The sequence below is a fragment of the Erithacus rubecula genome, assembly GCF_903797595.1.
Source record: "Erithacus rubecula genome assembly, chromosome: 2".
NCBI classification, from domain to species: domain Eukaryota; kingdom Metazoa; phylum Chordata; class Aves; order Passeriformes; family Muscicapidae; genus Erithacus; species Erithacus rubecula.
In genome coordinates this window covers 107947669-107969526 of record NC_136685.1, presented here as the reverse complement: position 1 = coordinate 107969526, position 21858 = coordinate 107947669, and the positions used below count along the sequence as shown (strand labels likewise).

Sequence of the window (21858 nt, the reverse complement as noted above, 5' to 3'; positions counted from 1 at the left end):
AATAGGCTACAAAATGAGTCACAGTGCTTACATCAAAACATAGAAAGGCACAATTCCATGTTTGTTTATATAACTCCTGGTATTAGTCTCACTAAACAGAATTTTTGGATCATGGTGATCTCCCTTAAATGCAGCATGTCATGGATTTTGGTAGTGTCATACCTTCACTCCTACTCTTGCCTATTTGTGTCTGTGACTGGCTGCACATCCATTAAAACACAGGTAAAATTAATAACTGGTTGGATAAATAATTTTATATTGCATTAAAATACATATTCTGAATAATAGGGAGGATCCTGTATTCTGAGGGTGCCTAGTGCAGCTGGTTCTGTGGAAGGACAGATAAGCTGAAGTGGTTTGTGAGCATCTTTTCCAAATGTCTGAGGAGTGGTTCAGAGGAACAGGAAGGTTGGTGAATGCTTCCAGTGACACTCTGCCTGCTCAGAAATTTAACACTGAAAGTTTCACTTATGGAAAACATTAACTTAACAACATGGCATAACTTTCTGTGGGAAACCTGCTGTATTCCGATTTGGTAAGAGTTCATTTTGAAGTGACTGTGGAGCAGTCCCACAAACATGACAAGTTCCTCTCGGGTTGGATTTGGGTGTGGTTTGTGGGCTTTAAACAGTGTATCGGTATTTGTGTGGTTTCTGTCCATTGTCTGCCTGTGGTGCTCCTTGAGACCTCAGAGCCAGGACCTGAGCTCCTGCCACATGCAAGGGCAGCTTTCCTCAAAGCTCTGCCAGGTTTGTTGCCTAAAATAACGCTAAGCAGAGGTTCTGAACCTTTTCACAACTGTCCGTTTTATAGCCAGCCCAGAAGGGAAGTTATCTGATTGACAGAACTTGCTAAATGCTCAGCCTCTGTCCTCACTTTTTGCTGTTTGTCTTCCTTTTCTCTGGAGTTAGCACAGACATAATTTGCTTTCCAGCCCTGGTGATGGCTCTGTGGGCACTGCCTTATGTGAGAACATATGAATTGCTCTGTTACACAGGTGGATCATTTTAAAAGCTTGCAAGTAAACTCATCTTCCATGTCTAAAATGTCTAGAAAGCACTTGAATTTCCAGGGCTTGTTTGTGTGCTGTGATGGGAACCAGGCTGTGGATCTTGAACTGCCCAGAGCCTGCTGGATACAAGAGTGTGACTAGGCATGTGAGGAAATCTCAGATCTGCATGGGAGATGGGTGACAGCTATGTATTTTTGTAAATGCCTATTTTAAGAATATTGTAGATCTGAACAGGGAGTCTTCTTCTCTGAGAGCTGGCCTTATGTGAGATAAAACATGGTTTTCCTGTAAGGGAGCTGAGAAAGCAGCATGCATTTGTCTGAGCAAGGAATATTTTAGCACTTGTGTCTACATCAGTATAACTTCATAATTATAATTTTGCTGCCTGTTAGATCTGGTGAAGGGTCATAAGATAATTTAAATTAGGAATAAGCATGTATTTTGTGTTTTAGCCAAGGACAGACTAAATGAGGTATGGATACAGTGCTGTTAAATAAGTCAGCTCTTCAGAATGCCCTGTTTCTTGCTGTACTCAATAGTTATCAATATTATTATGCAGTATTATATAATGAATAAATATAAAAAATTAATATTTTTTTGCTTTGAAATAAGTTGTTGAGTGAATGTCATCACACAATTACCCCTTTAGCTTTCCTCTTTTCTGTGCTGGAGAAAGGAGTGAGGAGTGGTGTCCATTCCATTTATGAAGGGACTGCACTTAAACCTGGCATTGCTTAGCAGTTGGGACTGGGTAGAGCTGTTCAATATTGGCACATCTAAGCTTTTTCTCAGTGCTGGCAGAAATTTAGGCTCCTAGGAAATCTTTCCAGTAAAAAAAAAAAAAAAGAAATCTTGCATTGTGACAGGAGGGGTTTTTCCCTCTAGTATGTGACAGAAATTTTAAAAAGAAAAAAGAAGATGAAAGTCACCAAAAAAAGCAATTGCCACAACCATGGTTTGTCCTCTGGGGCCTGGGCTGTGGCTTTAGGACAACATGCCCAAATATGTTAAAACAGAAGAGCTTCACTTGTGTCAGCACGGATTTAAGGCATCAGACATTGCCTTCTGCTCAGGAGGTCCTGGGGATTTTTAGCTCTTCATTCCTCTCTTCTGAAGACAGACCGTGGCATTCCAAATGTCACTTTCAGTTCTGTCCTGCACTGGTGGCTCCTGTGGGAATGTTAACATACTGTTTCTAACACGTTGGATTTCAGCTTTCCTCCTGGCTGCCTGCACTCAGTGAGGTGGAGCTGCTTCACTGCTCCACCTCCCAAACGGGGGAGCTCCAGTGGAACTCCTCACCCAGACGAGCTTGGTCTCTTCCCAGACCTGCCAGCACATTCCACCTCTCTCACCTTGAAAATGTAAGCACGTGCTTTTCATCAGCTCTTCCAGAAACCAGCAAAAGCCCTGAGGAATTTGGTTCACAGAAAAAATTGGCAGCATCTCATACATCCTGAACATTAACTTTATTTTTGTTAATTAGAATCCTCGTTTATATTTTAGATTATGATTCATTTGATTTCATTTTTTTCCTTTTTTCTCAAATGCATTTTATTTCTATTTCTTGCATTGTTATAACAAGAAGGCCCAGCTGACAGAGTGAATAAAGATGAGTGCTCCTCACCAGCCTTCAGGGAGATGACTTCAGAGTTATCAATTCAACTCCCACTCAGCTGCTGGAATCTGCTCTTCCTCCTGACCCCACAGTCACCCCCTGAAGGCTGCCCCAATCTCTCTGAGACATTCTCAGACTAATACATGAGAATTTTCCTTGCTGTTTTATTTCCTCTTCATTCTCTTCTTGCATCATTTTTGGTTTGTTTGCTTGTTCCATTCTCACCCTTCTGTGTAAAAATCCATATTTATTTTGTGGCTCCTCCCCTGACTGGTTGAGGGCAATTCAATTCATCAGTAGAGGTGTTTGTTCAGAAGAAGGGGCTGGCTTGTTCCCAAAACACTCACCTGAAACCTAAGAGAGACCAACTTTTCCATGGAACCAGCTACTTCCACCTGCCTGGGAGGAACTGGGACTCAAATGTGTGTATTGCCTGTAAAGGCTTTAAATGGAAACCTCCAAAGGCTCCTCTTCCTGAACCTGCATCTCCAAGTGAAGGAGGTTTGAAAATGAGGAACTGTTGGGAAACATGGCAATCTCCAGGATTTATGGGGAGATCCTGGAGTTGTACCTGGAGCCTGTAAAACACTGATAAGGGGTGACATCCTATTGGACCTGGAGAGTTTAGAAAAAGTTAAAAACCCCATCTACTGAGCCCTATTTTCTGCCAAATAGTATAACTTGAATGTTATCACACTGAAGTGCAATCATTTCAGTTATTAAAATAGTTACTATTATCTAATATCTTGTTAAACAAAACAATGTTTTTAAGGTGTGTTCCAATCAGGTTATGAATTTCATTTCCAAAGCAAAAATGCAAACATTTCTAAATATGTTTATGGCTTTGTTACAAGAACAAGAAAGCCAAAGTATATAATTTTACTATTTTAATATTTAAATAATGAATATAGAATAAAGCTTTGGCTTTCAATTTCTTTTTCTAGTTCTGAGATGATTATAGATATTTTTTTACTTATTCCAGCTGCCTGCAGAATACAAAAATAAAAGCAAATGTATGCAAAATGCATGGCTCAAATTACCATGCATTAAAATTCTGGTTGTTTCTCAACTCGTCTGATATTTTTGCAAGAGAGAGCAGAATGTGGATAATGCATCCCACATCAGTCATCTCTATTAATCTTCTGCTTTCAGAAATACAAATCTGACCAGAAAATACTGACAGCTGTATTTTCAGCTGAGCTGCAAGTGTATCAGTACTGCAGACTGCAATATAGATAATTTAAACCAGCAAACTTAGCTACCACTGCCATGGAACTCTCCTCAGTTTTATTCTTGCTTCTATGGCAAAGCTGGGAATTCCTCCAACCCAGCCTCACCAAATTAATTCTGCTTCCCACTTGATCTGTTTGCCTATACTGGGAGCACCACAAAAGATCTGAATCCCCAAATCAGCTCAGAAGCTGCTTTGCAGTACAAAATTCCAATAGCAATACCCTGAGGTGTGTCCCACAGACCCTGGGGAGGCAGTGACTTCAGTTAGCTGAATGTATTGAAGCTGCTTTTTTTACTTCATTAGACAGTGGATTGATGGAATAATGAAATTGACTTTCTAAGGCCTTCCAGACTGGGCTGAACTTTATTTTCTAAGTAACTAATAAAGACATTCTCTTCTTTTCTCCTTAGTTTAATATATATTTTTTTTTTAATAAAAGCAGATAAAGTACTTACAAAACATGGCAATACATGAATTAGAAGAAATATTCAATAACATCACAGGAAAATACTAAGGATTAAAAAGAAATTAAAAGTGGAACAATTAAAACATTTTTAAGTGACTGTACAAATCTGATTTGACAATTAAGCATCATAGAATTATTGTTTTACACATAAAAATAATGAACCAAGAAACACATACACACAAAAAAAGCCCTTTTCCTGATTATAATCTCTATATACAATTAATTTCTAAAAATGACCAAGGTGAATTTCTGCCTTTCACTAGATACAGGTGCAGCTTCTTCAATTCACAGACTTTTGGGCTTTTACACAAAGGTTAACTGTTTCCTACTATTTTAGTAATTTCTGTAAAGATAAACTCAACAATTTTGGTATGTGCTGAGTGGAGGAAGATGTGTCTTGATGGTGACTTTTCTAAGACATGTGAGTTGAGAGTATTGAGGTGGATTTTCACAAGTGGAGGAGAATGCACTCCATCCTTCAGTGTGAGCAGCTGAGTTCTGGGCACATTTCAAACACCTGCAGGCAGTGCCACGAGCCAAACTCCCATTAAAATGTGTCCTTTGCTTACTTGGGACTAATAAGGATTTTCTTTCAGTATAAAGCTTCAAAATGAGCTTCCTTTCTCTAGACACTGTACCATCCCTGGCTTAGACATCAGGAATTCCACTGGGAAAAAAAATCCTAGGCTGGAGAATGAATTTTGTGGTAGCAAATTGGTGTGGACTTGAGTCTTGGCTTTTGCTGTGATAACAAACAGCTCTGCCCTGTGAGAATTGTCTGTTGTGTGCCACCAGCTAAGCACAGATTGTTCTCACCTGAGTGCAATCTGGATTTGGGAGTAACTGAACCAACCCAAGCAGTGACAATGCAAGTCCCTGCAGCTGGGCTTGCCAGGCCCTCATTTGTGACAAACCTGGGGCAGCTGGAAGGCAGGAGGTTATAAAGGCTTCAGTTGTTCAACTCCCCTCTCCAAAGCTGCTCCACAGCCTTGGTAATTGCTTCTTTCATTTATTTATGCTCTTTATAACAACCAAATAACAAAAAAACTCAACTGACAAAGCCTGTGGTGGGAAGGAGAGAAGGCTAAAAGGGAATAGAGAAATTGTAATTTTTTAAAAAATAATAATAATTTTTGTAATAATTTTTAAAGCATTAAATTCTGAGTGTGTTGCTTTGATGTTTTCCTGATTGTCTGGGATTTATGTGCAGAGCACTGGTGTGCTGTTGGCATTTGTTGGTTTTACCATGGTGCTGCACAACTCTGTCATCAGTAGAGTATGGGCAAATCAAGGTGTTGGTTTTAAACTTTATTTGTTCTGTGTGTTGGCTCTAAAAGCAATGGTATTTGGCTGCTTTTTGTTTAATAATAAGCTGTAGCTGAGTGAGGTTGCAGCTAGAATAGGCTCTGGGAAACCTGGGAAATTCTGTTATCTGAGAAGTTTAACAGAGGTTTTGTTTAATCTGTCTCACACAAAAGAGACACTTGATACTTAAAATCTTCAGGCTGTCAGACAATGAAAAGCAAGGTAACAAAAGTCACACTTATTTTAGTAAGTCCTCTTCTCAGAAAAATAAAACTGTTTTGTGCATAATTGTAGAGAAACCTTTCATGTGTGGATATTTAGAAAAAAGAAAAATGGATTTATAGTGAGTATTTGTTATAAACAGTGTTTGAATTTGTGGGAGTTGGGTTTGTATTTGTGTTGTGTAATTAACTGGTGAAGCAGAATTGCAGAAGCCTGGCAAGGCTGTTCATGGAACTGATAACTGATAACCCATCATTCTGATTTTACATATGGTTCCTATTTGCTCTGCAGTGGTTTCTGCCCCAGTTGATGTTTGTTACTATTCACTTCAGCATGGCCAAGCAGGGAGTAGGATTGCCACATGATTGTATAAGAACTTTCCATTTCTTCCCTGTTTCTGCTGATTTTCAACCTCTAAAATAGAGAACAGTTGTTGGGTCTTGGCTTTGCATTCCTGTGAGATAATGAGAAAAAAGCATTCTTAGTAGCACTAAAAACAGCCCCCTATTCTGGAAGGTCTAAAATTGAGTATTTTTTACCAGCTACATCTAATTTTGCACATTTATCATTCTTGTAGACATTTAGTGTATAAAGAATGATCTGCTTCTGACCCATGAAATGCCCTCAGTGTGTGTTGGTTTGATATATTATGGAATTAAACCCTTCCTCTTCTCTTTTTCTTGCCATTAAAGTACCTAAACTCTCAATGTTGTAGGGCAGGATAGCCATGAGAAGAAGGCCCAGATAGGATGCAGGTGTAACCCCCAAATAGGATGCAGCTGTGTGTTTGTTCCCCTCGAAGTAAGAACACTTTCCCTAGGCTTAAAATCCTCTTTTCTGATCATCAGGTGAGGGCAAACCCATGCAAACAGTATTATTATCCCAGTGTGAATTTTTTAAGAACAGCCTGGGAGTTTTGTTGGACCACACAGTTTGCTATAGATGTGAATATACCTGGGGATTTTCAACAGAAGGAGATGAAATCCCTTAAACTAAAAAGGAAAGTGGGAGTGATCCAGGGAAGTTGTGACAATGGCTGGTTTTTTTCCCCTTGTTCTCTGCAGTATTTCCCATTTCTCCTTGGCTGCTCTCTGGGCTTTTTGGTTATTTTTATCACATCTTCTATATTCATTTTGCAGCTCCCCCATGATTCCTCTTTTTGTCAGCTCTGTCTTTTGTCTGTCCTGTTTCCAAAATTTTCTTCCCATTTTCCCTCTCTTCTTTTTCAGCTTTCTTGCAAATGTTTTGATTCAGGCTGTGATCTGTGTAGTTTTACCCATATTCAGTGCTGACTGTTGGCTCTACAAAAAGCAGAGAGGATCCAGGAAATGCCAAAGCAGCTGTGCCTGAGTCAGCCTCTGCAGGGAACAGGAGAATCCCCCTGGGAGCCCCTCCTGCTGTGCTGCCAAGCACGGGGCCATCTGCACCCATCACCATGCTGCGGGCAGTTCATTCATTAGTGCATGCGGGCAATTAATTAGCGCTCAGATTTCTGTGCACCGGGACCACCAGTTGTAGAGCTGTCAGCTTCGTCCTTGCCTGAAGTGTCCTCACATCTCTGCCTTTGGGAAAGGCACAGCGACACCCAGGCCATTTGCAGTTGTTCCAGCCCTGGAGTGGGATGAAATGGGTAAAACAAAGGGTTGGATTGCCAGCAACTGTGCATGGTGGTTCCTGTTGAGCAGTGCTGGATTTACAACAGTGTTTCATTAATTTTCTATGTATTGAGAAATCACTGATAGCATTTAAGTTCTGTTTTTACCTCAGCATCACAGACCAATATCTACTTGCTGGTTTATTGTGTGTTTTATTACAGAATGTGTTACATTGTCCATAAAGTATCATAAGCATAGAATAGGGTAGGAGCAAATACAATGCTGAACGAAGTACACTTCTTGCTCTTTCCCAATCCTCTCTTTTTAGTCTCCAATTCTAGCAGATTTTTCTTTACAACTGTTTCAGGTCCATTTTGCTGATTGCATCAAATCACAATGCTTATATCGAGAAGGGTGTCATGTGTCTCTGTTCTGGGTATTTATTTATTTATTTGATGGCAGTTTTGGCCATCAAAAGGAGGGCTTGGTTCATTACCAGGAATGCAAATATCAGACTCAGTGGGAATTCTGACCATGCATGGGACAACTGGAAAATGGTGGTTGAATTTGAATTACACAGCAGAGCCTCTGTGGGGTAGTGTGGCTCATAAGAAATACTGAGTATTCTCCCTGATCACTTGGTACTTAAAACCCACAATTCATGAGGACCTCAACAGTTGATATTTAGTTTTCAGTGTCATAATGTGGGCTTTGGATAAAATCTAGGACTGCTTTTCACTGGGAGAAGCTCAAGAGTTGCAAAATACCCATAAAATAAATTTATTCAAGGAAATTAATCATTAGAGAGCTGTAGCCAGGTGTGGAGGAGCCCCAGTGCTGCAGGACTGTGCTGTGGTGCTGCTCCCTTTTCATTTAGGAGTCTGCCCAGTATTTCTCTGTGTACAGGTGCATAAGAGTGTAAATCAGAGCTGGTCTTAATTAAAGGGTAGAATGCTTTTGCTCAAAGCATTACATTTTAAGAGGGGTTTTTTTTTCCATCTTGTGTCTTTTACCTTCTGTTGGAGAAATTTCAATCCTGTGTTCAAAAGCCATTTACTTTTCTAATGTGGCCTGACTCTGATCCCTCTGTAGCCCCATGGTGCCATGAGAAATTCCATGTTCTGCCATGCTCAGGCCTTTTGTACCTGATCTGTCAAGAGCTCTAACAAGCCTTGGGCAGCTGAACAAACCTTACTGACATGTGGATATAATTCCATAGGCTTCAATAACAAACAATGGCACAAGGAGCAGGCCAGCAGGAATTTTCTAAGGATAAAGAGTGGCAGCAATGGTTATAACTTTGTGTTCTTCTGTCACTGCTGTACTTCAGGTGAGTTCTGGCAAACAGTCAGAAATAAAAGCCCTGTGAAGGTGCCACGTGGATTCTCAGGGTACTGTAGGTGTGTTTGGGCTCTGTGTGTGTGTTTCCAGGAGCTTTATTGGGTCTGAGCTGCACATCCACTTCACAAATGATTCAGTTTGTGGCCCAGCCCAACACAGAGATTCCAGTCACGGTCTGCTCTGACTTCATTTGCTCTGGGGGTGTTTGCTTCCTCAGAAGAGCAGATGGGAGCTGTCTGGGACAGGCCACTGAATTCCAGAATTGTGGCTCAGAGGCAGCCTGGCTTCTTGGGAGGAGGAAGCTGGTGCAGAGTGATGAGTAAATGCTGGAACCTGTGTCTATGTCACCATTCTTCCTGCACAGGGAGCATGGAGGGAAAACCAGCAGTGGAATAGCTAGTAAGAGCTTGCACCCAAAAAATGCCTAAATGATTTTTGAAAAGCCCATCATTCTGTTCTCTGTTATATATAAACAAGATATTGCCATGCAGCAATCACACCAGTAAATTAAAACGTTGCCATTGCAGGATTTTTATCAACATTTATGTTTTAGTTTTGTCAGGATAAATATGCTCTGTACTTGGGTTGTTTTCAAGGAACATGTGGCAATATTTGGTATATTTAAAAGTATCAAAGAGCTGTATGTTCAGATGTGTAAAAAAGCAATTTGCTTGTGTATGTGTATCAACTGTATTATACATTCAAATATGTGCGCACTCCCTGTGTCTCAGGGCTAACAGATCTGCTCTCTCTGTTCTCCCACTTGCATGTTCCACATGCCTGCAGTGCCCTCCCAAAGCCTCCCTCACCTGCCCTATGAATTGGTTAAATAAATAAAACTGGTTATGGTGGTGTGGGATCTGCCTGCCAGCTCTAGAGGAGCCAAAGGGCTGTGATTGTGCAGGAGCAACAATTCCTGTGTTTCTAAGGGTTGGATTTTCCTCAAAACATGGATGTGCTGGTGGTGTTTCAAAACTCATTTTGGAGGGAGATTAGATGTTGGATTAGCTTGTCAGTTTCCTGCAGTTTTCTTCTCGATGCTCTCTCCATTTTTACAGATTGGAGAAGTTTGTTTAGGTTTTGTTGTTACCTTGTTCCTCTTCCCTTTTTGTGGCTCCTCTTTTACTTTTCTGATATTCCTTTGCTCCTGAAGGCCCCTGCATTTGCTTCCATTTAACAGCTGGTCTTTGTTCCATTATTCCTTTCAGTGGGGCTTGATAATGTTGTGTTGTATTCAGCAACAGGGATCAAGCTGCATCCTGGTTATTTTGCTGCTGAAATAGCTCTGTCTGTACAGTGAGTTCCCTTTTGACCCCCAGCTGAGGAAAGAAACTCATTTTGCTCTGTGAAATGGGGAATTGCTGAGTGAGTGCTTGTGTTCTTTGCTGCCATGTGAGGACAGCTCTGTCCTTAGCACTGTGTGAGCAGTAAAATGCAGAAGCTCCCTGGTGTTCCCATGAACTGCTGGCCTGCCAGGAGCCTGGAATTGTCCTGCCAGGAGCAGGAGGAGGCAGCAAAGGAGAAAATACCTGCTGGCACATTATGGCTATTTTGGGACAGGCTTGGAGCTCCTTGGAAATATTGTTTCGTCAGAGATGATTTTTGTTAAAGTGAAAGAGTCCCAAGAAAAATTATTGTTGTCTAATATGTCCATTGTTCAGTCATTGCCCTGAGTACTTCACAAGTTTGACCTAAATTCTCAAGAATGACCTGCTCTGTTCTCTGTTCTGCTAAACTGGGGGGTTTGTAGATGGTTTTTAACAAGAAATATCAATTCTTTAATTGTGAAAAGAGACTTCCTGAAGAGAGTTGATAGAATACAGACAGTATCTGCCTCTCCTCAAGTCTCAACCAACATGGTTACAGAAAACTGCAGAATTCTGTAAAGGTTTGTCTAAACAGGAAATACTATTCCAAATTTCAAACTGGATGGATTTGAAGTGGAGATTAGATAGACATTGATCAATTAGAGTTATTTTAGATTAACATCAAATTTGCACTGCTTTAAAATGCAAAACATCCCAGCACTGAGGATGAATTATATTTTTGAGAGCTGATGATAGTCCACATGAGACAGTGATTTCATTCAGAACTGCAGGTGTTTGTTTCATTTTCAAAAAGCAGTTTCTTTCTTGCCAGGTGAGATGTTCTGGAAACCAGCTTTGGTTTGTGTGAATAATGAATTGTTGATAGGATGGTTATAAAAAGATTCAAATTAATATGGCATTTGAAATAGAAAATGTAAATTATGCACTGAAACTACAAAAGCAAATATTCAGTTTTTTGCTGCTACAGTGAAAAAGTGTTTTGCCTAGCTAATAGATAGGATAGTGCAGTGATAGATTTAAAGACCCACAGCAGTGAGATTCAAACCTCTATCTCTCATCTGATACACCCACTTTAAGGTCTCCATCAATTCTGTGTGCCTGTATTAAAGATAACACAAGTGCTTGCTTTTTGCTGCATCAGGGAGCAATTATCTAATGCAAGTTAACTGCTGTGAGCCAAAATACATTTTTACTTTGATTACTTTAGACTTTCTTGATGTACTTCAGTATTTGGAGCCATAAAAAACTCTGGTTTCAAAGGGGCCTCCAGAGATCATCCAATCCAACTTTCTTTGAGAGCACAGCCTTAGATTTGGTTATTTGGGGTCCTGTCAAGCCAATTAAGTCCTGAACTGTTTGCAGTGAGGGGAATTCTACCACTTCTCTAAGCAACTATCCTGATCTGTAGTTTTTCTAGTGAGGAATGTTTTCCTTGTATCCAGTGTTTCCCACAAAGCAGCCCTGTCTCCTGCCTTTGTCCTCTCCCTGTGCATCCATTGAAAAGAGCATCTCCACCTTCTCTGCAACTGCTTTTGGGGCTTGAGCCACAGCTGAACTTTTCTACTTGTTCTACCTTGGAACTTCAGATCTGTATGCTGTTCACAAGTATGAAACCTGTTAGAGAAAAGCAGTAAAGACAGAAATACAATGTAGACGAGAAACAAATACTTTTAGTCCATTGGAAATTTAATGTGTTATTAAAAAAATAATCTTGGAGCAGAATGTTATTGCAACAGAGAATGCGGAGGTAGTTTGAATTTCCCATCTGGCAAGGCCCCCAGACCAGATGGATCCACTAATGACTTTTATAGAGCATTTCATCAGACCCTGCTGAAACACGTGTCTGGCATCTTTAATTATCCTAAATTAACACGGTTCCAGCCTTGGATGCTTGCATTCAGGCTTGTTGATCTTTGAAGGGAAGGAAAAGGAAATGTTCCTTGAAAGATCTTCTTCCTAACAGACCTTTTTATTCATGAGGTATAATGTTAAAATATTAGCTGAGTTTTCCTGGTTCATCCTGAATGGATTGTTTGCCTGAAGAAGTGCCTTTGGAGGCACTTGGATTAAAGAGGTTTTTTGCTTTTGGAATTTACACAAGTGCATTTAGCCAGGAATCCCACTGCTTTCTATGCCTTCCCTGGAAGGAAGAGATGGGATCTCCCCAAGCAATTGATCTCTGCCTCTTTCCCTGTGTGTGCAGCTGCTCCTGTTGCTCTTCCCAGAGAGAAGTTCTTGGGTGTGGGGAAGTGGCTGCCAGGGCCAGTGGGCAGCAGCAGCTGCTGCTGCTTTCATCCCTTGTTTGCATCCCAGCTCCTTAGCAAGAGGGAGTTCTGGTCCTTTTCCCTCAAACCTGGAAAACGGGTTTCTTGGGGAATTTCTACTGCCACCCTGCTTAGATCTTGTCCTCCCTGTAAAAGGAACAGGAATTACTCCTGTAACAATGTGTTTTCTATGCCGTAAATTACTGTTGTTTGAGTGCCTTGTCTCTTCTAATCATATTTCCATGTAACATAACAGTATTTCAGTGTTTTCCAGTGGTGCAGACAGCAATGTAATTTCATTATGAATGGTCCAGTTATGGGATGTTTGCTTAGAAAATGCCCCTGAAGTTGATATCCATTTAAGGAGGCATGGAAATCTTACAGCCTGAAGACAGCACATGACCTCTGTAACAGAGATAATGTTTTTATAATTGAATGCACATCAAATATATAACTCATATGCAGGTAACAAACAGTCAGCAAGAGCTGTTCTTGAAATTTGGCTTAATTTCCTTCCTCTAACCCACTGCTCTGTCTGCCAAAAATAATCCCTTGGTTATCTAACAGCCAGACTGAACGTGGGCAGGGGGAGTGCATTGGAAAAGCTGGTGGCAGGAGATGAATGTCCTCAGCGGGGCTTGGAAATCAGACTGCTAATTTAGGTGCCAAAAATTGATATTATTCCCTAATTTTAGTTCCCCCACTGGCTGACTTCATGCATCAAAAAGGATAAAACAAATACCAGAGACACTGAGTACAGACGTGTTGATGTGTAGGAAATGTGTTTGTGCTCTTAGCCCAAGAGGAGGCTCTGGTGTGTGAGAGCTGCTCTGTGCTAAATGGTGGCACATGTAATTAAGTTCTGCTCTAGCAGTTAGGGAGGTTAGCACAATTAATCCTTTCCTTCTGGTTCTTGAAGAAAAATATTCTAACTCAATTACAGCTATCACACCTTAAGTTTGTGGTGTCACCTTTTATTGCCTGTAGGTGTAGAACTGAGGTGTGAATTAGCTGGCACAAAATAAAATGTACAACTCGAGCTTGGGGAGGAAAGTAGGAATGGGCAGGGGAGATAAAACAGTAAATTGTGCTAAAATTGTCCTTTTCCCATGAAATGCATATGTTTATGAAACTTCCTTTGATTAACTTTTCTCAATAATTAGTTTTATCTGTTCCTGGGATAGCAGAAGTATTCAGCTCAGCCACCTGGTGAGTGGCAGTTTATTAATAGGATGTTTTTCCTTATTCCATGTGTAGCTCACATACTTGGCCGTTGTTCAAATTTGTTTCCTGGGTAACTGTGTAAAACTCCCTTTGTATTCATATGACTTTGCAGAGGGGTTTTGTTTTCTTTTCATATCTGAAGGGTTGTGAACAGAAATATATGATTTGACTCTGGTGAAGCAATTTATTTCTGTCTCTTCTGAGATTGCTATGTTTAAACATAAAAAGGATTTATTGTGTGTACTTCTCATAGCAAACAATATCCATTATTCAGCTCTGGTCCATATTTCAGAATATTTGAGCTGCTGTGCAAAAGAGGAATAATTAGTAGAAAAGTGAAATGACTAAGATGCACGTCTGTGTTCAATCAGCTTATCAATCAAAAGTATTTAAAAATTCTCTGGTTAATCTTTTCCTTTTCCTAGTTAAAATGTTATTACATGACAAATTGTATCCTGCACTCACCATGTCAATCTCAGCAAAACATTTTAAGTAAATCCTGGAATCCACAGCTGCTGTAATCATTCCCAAAGTGTGTTACAACTTGAGGTGTGTCGTTTGCAGCCTCGCAGTTCACCCGGATAAAACGCTGGTGGCCACCGGGCAGGTGGGAAAGGATCCCTACATCTGCATCTGGGATTCCTACCGGGTCCAGACCGTGTCTGTCCTGAAGGATGCGCACACGCACGGCGTCGCCTGCCTGGCCTTCGACGCGGACGGCCAGGTCAGTACAGCCCCTGCTCTGGCTCTCAGCTTCCTGAGAGATGCACTGGGAATGTTTGTGGTGGGGCTGGAACTCCTGACTCAGTGCAGTTGGGATTGCTGTTCAAAGCCTCGGTCTGTAGTGGAATTGCAAAGGCAGCCTTGCACAGGAGGTGCTTTAGGGATAGAAATCACAGCCTGGCATCTGAGTGGGGTGCAGGCATCGGGTGATGGACAGGTATCCTGAGCAGGAATGTCCTGGTATGGGATGGGTGTGCAGAACGGGATTGTCCTGGTGTTGGACGGGTATCCAGAGCGGGAATGTCCCGGTGTTGGACGGGTGTCCAGAGCGGGAATGTCCCGGTGTTGGACGGGTATCCAGTTTGGGAATGTCCCGGTGTTGGACGGGTATCCAGGGACGGAATGTCCCGGTGTTGGACGGATATCCAGAGCAGGAATGCCGTTGTTGAACAGGTATCCAGGGATGGAATGTCCCGGTGTTGGACGGATATCCAGAGCGGGAATGTCCCGGTGTTGGACGGGTGTCCAGAGCGGGAATGTCCCGGTGTTGGACGGGTATCCAGAGCGGGAATGTCCCGGTGTTGGACGGATATCCAGAGCAGGAATGTCCCGGTGTTGGACGGGTATCCAGAGCAGGAATGCCGTTGTTGGACGGGTATCCAGGGATGAAATGTCCCGGTGTTGGACGGGTATCCAGAGCGGGAATGTCCTGGTGTCACAGCAGGATTGCCTGTGTTTTGGACAGGTATCCAGAGCACAAACACCCATCTGTGGCTTAACTGCAGTGGCTTCACCTCGTGCTTGTCCCCTGCTGTCCACAGAAATCAGTTCCTGGCAAAGCCCTCAGAACCCTGCAGCATTCCTGGCACAGGGACTGCACTAATCTCACTGCTGGGAGAGTCTCCTTGGCTGGGGTGCACTGGCAATTTAATTGAATAATGGCATCAGGGCACAGTGTGGCTTTCTGCAATGTGATTAGTCTAGATGATATCTTGAAACCAAATTTAAAATATAACTGAATGCTGGGCTCTTCCCAGCTGAACACAATGATTCTTTTCTTGCAGGCAGTGTTAAAAGCTTTGGGCTAATAGCCCTAAAATTTACATATACCTGAGAAATATTTCACAGAGCTTTATAAATAAATATCTGGTGTGTAATTTTGTCATTATTGATGGGAAATAGGTTCTGATCAGTTTCCTGATGTAATACTTGCTGAAGTATATTTAAGAATGCTTATATTAGCTGATACCAAAAACCTCAGACAAGAAAAGCCTCAGATCAGCAGAAGAAAATTTCTGATGGGCAAATATTTTTTTAAGATATTGTTCATTCGGAAATAAATGCTTTTCATTTTTCCCCCTAATTTTTAACTTCATAAGACTGGTAGTTAAACTTTTAAAAGAAGCTATTTAAGCACCTCATGGGAATGAAGACTCATGAGCCTGGAGGGTGTTTGAGGTGCAGGCCTTCCTGAAGACCCTGATGAGTGCTTGCTGTAATTAAAACCCAAACTCACTGCCACATTGATCTTGCAGAACAGTGACAATTCCCTTTCTGGAAGTGCTTGAGAAACTGCAGTTTATTCTGGAAATAAAAATTTGCATTGAGCACTTTTATATCTGGAGAACATGAATATGGATAATGCATCTTGGCTTTTTGCTGCTCTTCTTGGCTTTGCAGGAGAAGCTGCTGAGCCAGAATTAAAGGGCATGGGAGGAAGAGTATTTGGAGCTCAGAGCTGCTGGCAGTTCTGCTTTGTTTAGTCAGCATTCCCAAGGGAGCTGGTGTCTGTGACAGGGCAGAGCAGAGTCTGCACACACTGTTTGCACCTTCCAATGCAAAGCTTTCCTTCTTTTATATCCAAAGGCTGTCAAAAGCAAGGGAAGATCTGTATTCACCCCAAAACACAAATCAATGCAACAGTCAGGGATGGTACAGCTGCAATAACAGCTGTATTCTTTTCACTGTTAACTCTGCCAGCTGCCATTTCCCAAATAAAACCTAGGCAGAGGCAAAGCCCAGATGAGTCTGCTGCATTCCCAGAGTGGATCTCAGCTCCTGTGCAAGTGTGATACAACAGGGCCACCCATATCTCCCTGGGCCAAGTTCATTTGCTCTTGTTGAACCAGAAACTCCAGGGTATCTGTTCCTTTTGGATGAATGAGTGGGGAGATTTTCCTCCTGGCTACAGTTTCTCCTTAAAAGAACTAACATCTTCCCTTCACAGAATTACCTCCAAAGCAGATTCCTCATACTGAACTATCTTATCAATACCACACATTTCAGTTTCTGAGTTCAGATTAGTCCTTTTTATGAGCTTTCTAAAAATATTTTTAATGGAGTGGGAAGGGCACTGCCATAATGCATACACACCTAATGAAAGGTTTGAAATGCAGCACTAGGGTTCTTTAGACAGATCCTCCAAATCTGTTTAGATTTAAAAAGAATTGTTTAATTATGTGCCTAAACTACTTGGCAGATATTTTCTTTTGATAGTTCTGTGAATTCTTTGAATAGAATCCTGTCAAATTCCCATCCAGGAGAAGAACTAATAGTGTGTTTCAGCCAAAAAGGAAACTCTGCATTTATCACTTTTCTGCCAGTGGGAGACCTTCCTCAGCAGCCCAAGGTTAAAAGAAAATATAAAGTACTTCTTACTTTCCTGTAGTGCCCTCCCTGCTGATACCAATCAGCTAAGAAATAAACTTTCTGACACAATTTGAAGTTTTAGAAAGCAGCCATTCCTTGTTGCAGCATTGGACACAGCTGGAGGAGTGATTTTTTTTCCTCTAATCAAATGTGTGTTGTGCAACTTTACACCAGCTCATTTATTCCCTCCTGATCAGACATGTTGCAATGCACTTCCTAACTAATACATAAACACCACTTTCCTTAGAACCAACTTCCATGCCTCTGCCCCTTCCTGCAGCTGCTTTTGTGCTCCTAAAGGGATCTCTGCTGGCTGTGCTCACTGAGAGCCCCCAGTGTTGTACTGACCTGGTTTTGGACTTCTCAGGGCAGGCACTGGTGTTTCTTGGCACAAAACTGCCACAAACCCCTCTCAGGCTCCTCATTATCTGTTTATCCACTGCTTCCAGCTGTCTTCAGTCTTTTATATCCTTTTATCTAATTTGCTAGTTAGTAGTTATGTTCTGTTTTGCAATTTCAAGGGAACTGAACATTTCTATTCTCCACGTTGTCTGTCAAGTCCCTCTTTGCTTGAGCTGTCTCTTTTAGACAAATCTCAGTATTTCATTTTCCAGCACAAAGTGTTACAACAGCTCTAACATTGAATTAGATTGCTTTCCAAAATCAATCTTCTCTCTGTGTTTTTATACCCCTGGAAGGAGACTGGACTGGGAGGACCTTGTAGTAGAAGTCTGTAAATAGTTTGTGGTGGTGCTGAGGGGTGTTGAGTTGGGTTTTTGTGCTGTTTTCAGTAATACCACATAGCTTGGTGCATTTTCTGGTGCCACAGTGGTTGGGTTCTGCAGGTTTTGCATTGGGGTAATGCCTGTTGTCATCTCATTACACCAAAGTCCCAAAACATCCATTTCATTCCTCTACATCATGTTAAGTCAGTGGAGGGTGTGTGAACCCACTGTAGTTAATGCAGAGCTTGTCAAGGGGCTCTCCCAGGAGGGAAGATGTGGAAATATTTCAATATTTTCCACTAAGAAAAGGGATGAAAAGGCCTCAAGTACCTGCTCTCTGAATTATTGCTACAGAATGAAAGCTGGAGCCTTCTGTTCCTCTATGAACACTCATTTCCTCTCTCTGTTATTCAGCTGTTGAGAGCTTTATTGCATTTAATGTTTTTCCTAATATAACATTTTAGAGGAGTCTGTGGTTATGACACTTGTTTTCTTTGCTGGCTCAGTCCTTCTGTGTTATCACAGGTCCAGATTTTAAACAATTTGCTTACTCAAAATTCAAGCCAATTTGTTATGGAGTTCATGTAAAGTTGGAAAAAATTAGGACAGTCAGTGGGAGGGAAAATACCTACAACTCCCACAGTAATGGCTGATCTTCTGGGCATGTCATGGATGTGCTCTGCTTTTTCCCTTCCAGATTTCCCCCTCCATTTTATTCTGTTCTTTTTACTTCCTCCATTATTGAGATGGAAAAGTATTATTTTAATTAATGACCAATACAACTTTAATTTAGCTTGATTATTAGTTAATTATTTCGGTTCTTTTAACTGGTGATGTGATACACTAAGCTATGAAAAAGGTAATTATTAAAAGTACATCCAGTTCTGGTTTGAAAGCTCAACAAAATGAGCAGTAGTTGGCAATAGTGAAAGCTTTTATTTCCCTTTCACTTTTAATATCAGAATAATAAATGAAAATTCTAGAGAGGTGTGCACCTGATACAACCACCTCAGATGTTTCAGGGTAAGAATTTCACCTGGAACACTGGCAGCCTGAAATCAATAACCTGACCTTTCAGAGATGAGACATTTCAGTGCTTTCTCCAGTGAGTAAATGTTGAGTGTGAGTCTTTGCAGTGTGGTTCAAACCCAGGTCACCTGGGGGAAAATCCATTTGTGCACATAATGCTGGGAACTACCAGGTGCTTTGGGGCTGATTTTCTGGTAACTGGATTACTCTTGTTTTTCCTCAGCGTTTGGCTTCTGTGGGACTGGATGCCAAGAACACAGTGTGTATTTGGGACTGGAAGAGAGGGAAACTCCTGGCAACAGCTACAGGCCATTCTGACAGGGTAATTGTATGGAAGCATCCCTGGATTTGCTCTGGGAGCTGCATGGGTTTCAAAAATAACCTTTGTTTCTGTTAGGTTAATGCAAGGGTAATTCTGGTTATTCTGCCTGCTTTTAAAATAATAAAATACTGACAATTCCTTCTCGTTGTGCCAGACCCAGCACAAGGCACTGTTAATAAGCCTGGGGAGGAAACATGTTGTACCTACACACTGAGTAGGGTGACCTTCATATGAGATGTGAAATGGGAGCTCAGTGGCCAAAGATCATCTTGTCTCTGATATGTTAAAAATAAAAATTATCCTGAGGGCAAATTTAGCTATATCTCTTTCAATTTTCCTTAAGACAGTTACCTGTAGAAGAAACTTGATTGAGATAAATATTTCTTTTACATCTGTTAGCTTCAGCTAAAAGACCATAGCTTAAATAAAGGTAACTGACCAGGTTTAAGCTTAGAATGTTATTCAGGATTAGGAAATGTTTTACCAGGTTTAGCATAAGCAAAATAACTCTCTGACATATATAAGTACATGGATGCATATGTTAAAATAAATTATGGACACATTCTGATAACTTGTATATATATTATCATATTATAACATGTTTTGCCTCTGTGCAAGTTTTGCTACTGACCTCAATAAGTGCAAGATCAGGTTCTGAATTACCAGAATTCTCTAGGACAGGCTAGAAGTACTGAAATCTTAGTCCCAGTAGATTTTGCCAACCAGAAAAAGGAGCTTCTGCACTGAAGAGGGGGTGGGCAAGAATGCCTATGTAAATCTGGAATGGATTGGCAGTGTGGAGTCAGGGATGAAGTGTGTTGACAGAACTGTGTGAGGAACCCTTGTGTTTGCCTTGTCCTTTGATTACAGAGCTCCAAATTTACCTGTAGAGTGTTCTTTCTTTAGTAATTTTAGTAATATGTTCTAACAGAAATTATGGCTAAGCACTGGTAAAAGCCAGCTGTGCCTAGATGCCATTACTGTATAGTTTAAAATATCAGCTTAATATATTTCTTAACAGATATTTGATATTTCCTGGGATCAATATCAGCCAAACAGAATTGTCAGCTGTGGAGTAAAACACATAAAGGTAAGAGCTTTCATTGTCTACTTGGAAAAAGTACTTGCACATCAACAAATAAACAAAAAAATCTGTGTTCTTACCTGATGAGGACTTGAAATACAGGATAGGTTGTACTTGTCTGTCTTTATGCTGTGAACATTTTGCAGAATGTTCTGTTTGAAGCCAGTTCAGACATTCAGCAGTGCCTGAGCTGCAGATTACCTGAACAAGAAAGTCAGGAAGATCCTGTGGTGTAATTTTCATCATGATATACTTATTATTTTGGGTCTTCTGCTCATTGCACTCTAATGGTCTCAGCCTTTAGGGGTTTCCCTCATCCAGCACCACAAAGGGTCCCTGTGCAGCTGGAGGAGGAACCAAGGTAGAAAGTGTGAACAACCTGCACTTGGACTACTCATGTAACACCACTGAGAAGTGTGCAGGGCCTGCAGAGACAAAACTCTGGTTTTGTCCCCACTATCTGCTCCCTCTAAGTCACCCTTTATGGAAGGATTTGGAATAAAAACCTAGATATGTATTAGATGTTTAGGATGAAAACTTCTCATGCCAGTGGAAAGCTTAGAAACAAGTCCTTGTCTGCCAATATTCCCTTGAGGTTTCTATTTTCCTCCTGTCTCCTCAAAAACATTCCTAACAGATGGCAATTATTTCACATGACTGGGGTGGGAAGAGCTTTAACTAGAAGTTTAGGAAATCAGTTAATATCTCTGGTTCTGGTTCCTGAGAAGCTCGTGCCCTTAAACCACCACTGCTTCAAGCTGTGGGTGGTTTTGGCAGCAGTGATGCCATCTGTTGTGTTCTGCAAGCTGTTTTCCAAAACCTGTGTTTGTTTGGCACCTGTCCTCTCTTTAAAATGGCCATAATCACCCTGAACACAGAGAATGCCAGGCACTGTGAATACATGGAGATAAAGGAATGCCAAAAAATAGGAAAAAAGCAGCGTGGAGGGGAAATCACTCTGTGTTCCCCTCCAGTGGTTCTCCAGCAGCAGCCTGAACTGTCTGGTAGAAGGCTGTGGGAATGTGATAATAACAGCTCTGGAGGAATTGGATCACTGTAGGAATTGGGATGCCTGGGAATGATGCTGTTTATTCCTTCAGCAGTCCAGTTCTGCTGCCTCATTTGGCTGAGCAGGGATTAGGAGCTGAGGAATCTCTCACAGAGCTCCACCCTCCTAGGGCTGCCTGCCCTCCAACCCTTCCTCAGCTGAGCAGAAGGGAGGAGAGTTTAGGTTTTACTCAAGGAATGGGAGCCCTGGGGGCACTGTTCCCTCTGCCTTCTAAATTAGCTGTTGTTAAGAGGCAAAGGGAAAATTTAATTGAATTAACTATAGAGAAGGAGCTGAAATAAAAAAAAACCTTGATCCAAGGATTTTCTGGAATAATTAATTAAAAAAAAAACAACCTAAAAATTTGGCTGTAGGCAAATGAAGTGGGAATAGATGGATAGTGATGAATCCATGTCAGACACATCACTATTCCTGTCCAGATGACAGAGCAGGGATGGCTCCTCTGACACACCACGCTGTGCTGCACCCCAGAGATTTACTGTTCTGTATCTGCACCTGTCCAGAACGTCCTGCTGCTGACAGGACTGGAGATCTCAACACTTCTCTTGCACATCTCTCATTGATATTCTCTTTATTCTGCCTTCCCCAGAAGGTCTGGTCTTGAGGGAGAGCTGAGTACACAAACTGTGGTCTCTGCTTGATAAATGA

General features: G+C 41.3%; 1 protein-coding gene across 1 annotated transcript in view; it reads left to right on the top strand.

Moving 5' to 3' along the window:
• Nucleotides 1-21858, top strand: part of EML6 (EMAP like 6) — a 93558-nt gene that overhangs the window by 15436 nt on the left and 56264 nt on the right. Inside the window, 3 exon segments of the mRNA XM_079298527.1 lie at nucleotides 14174-14333; nucleotides 18959-19057; nucleotides 20079-20147. Of these exon segments, the coding sequence (XP_079154653.1) occupies nucleotides 14174-14333; nucleotides 18959-19057; nucleotides 20079-20147 (328 nt within the window).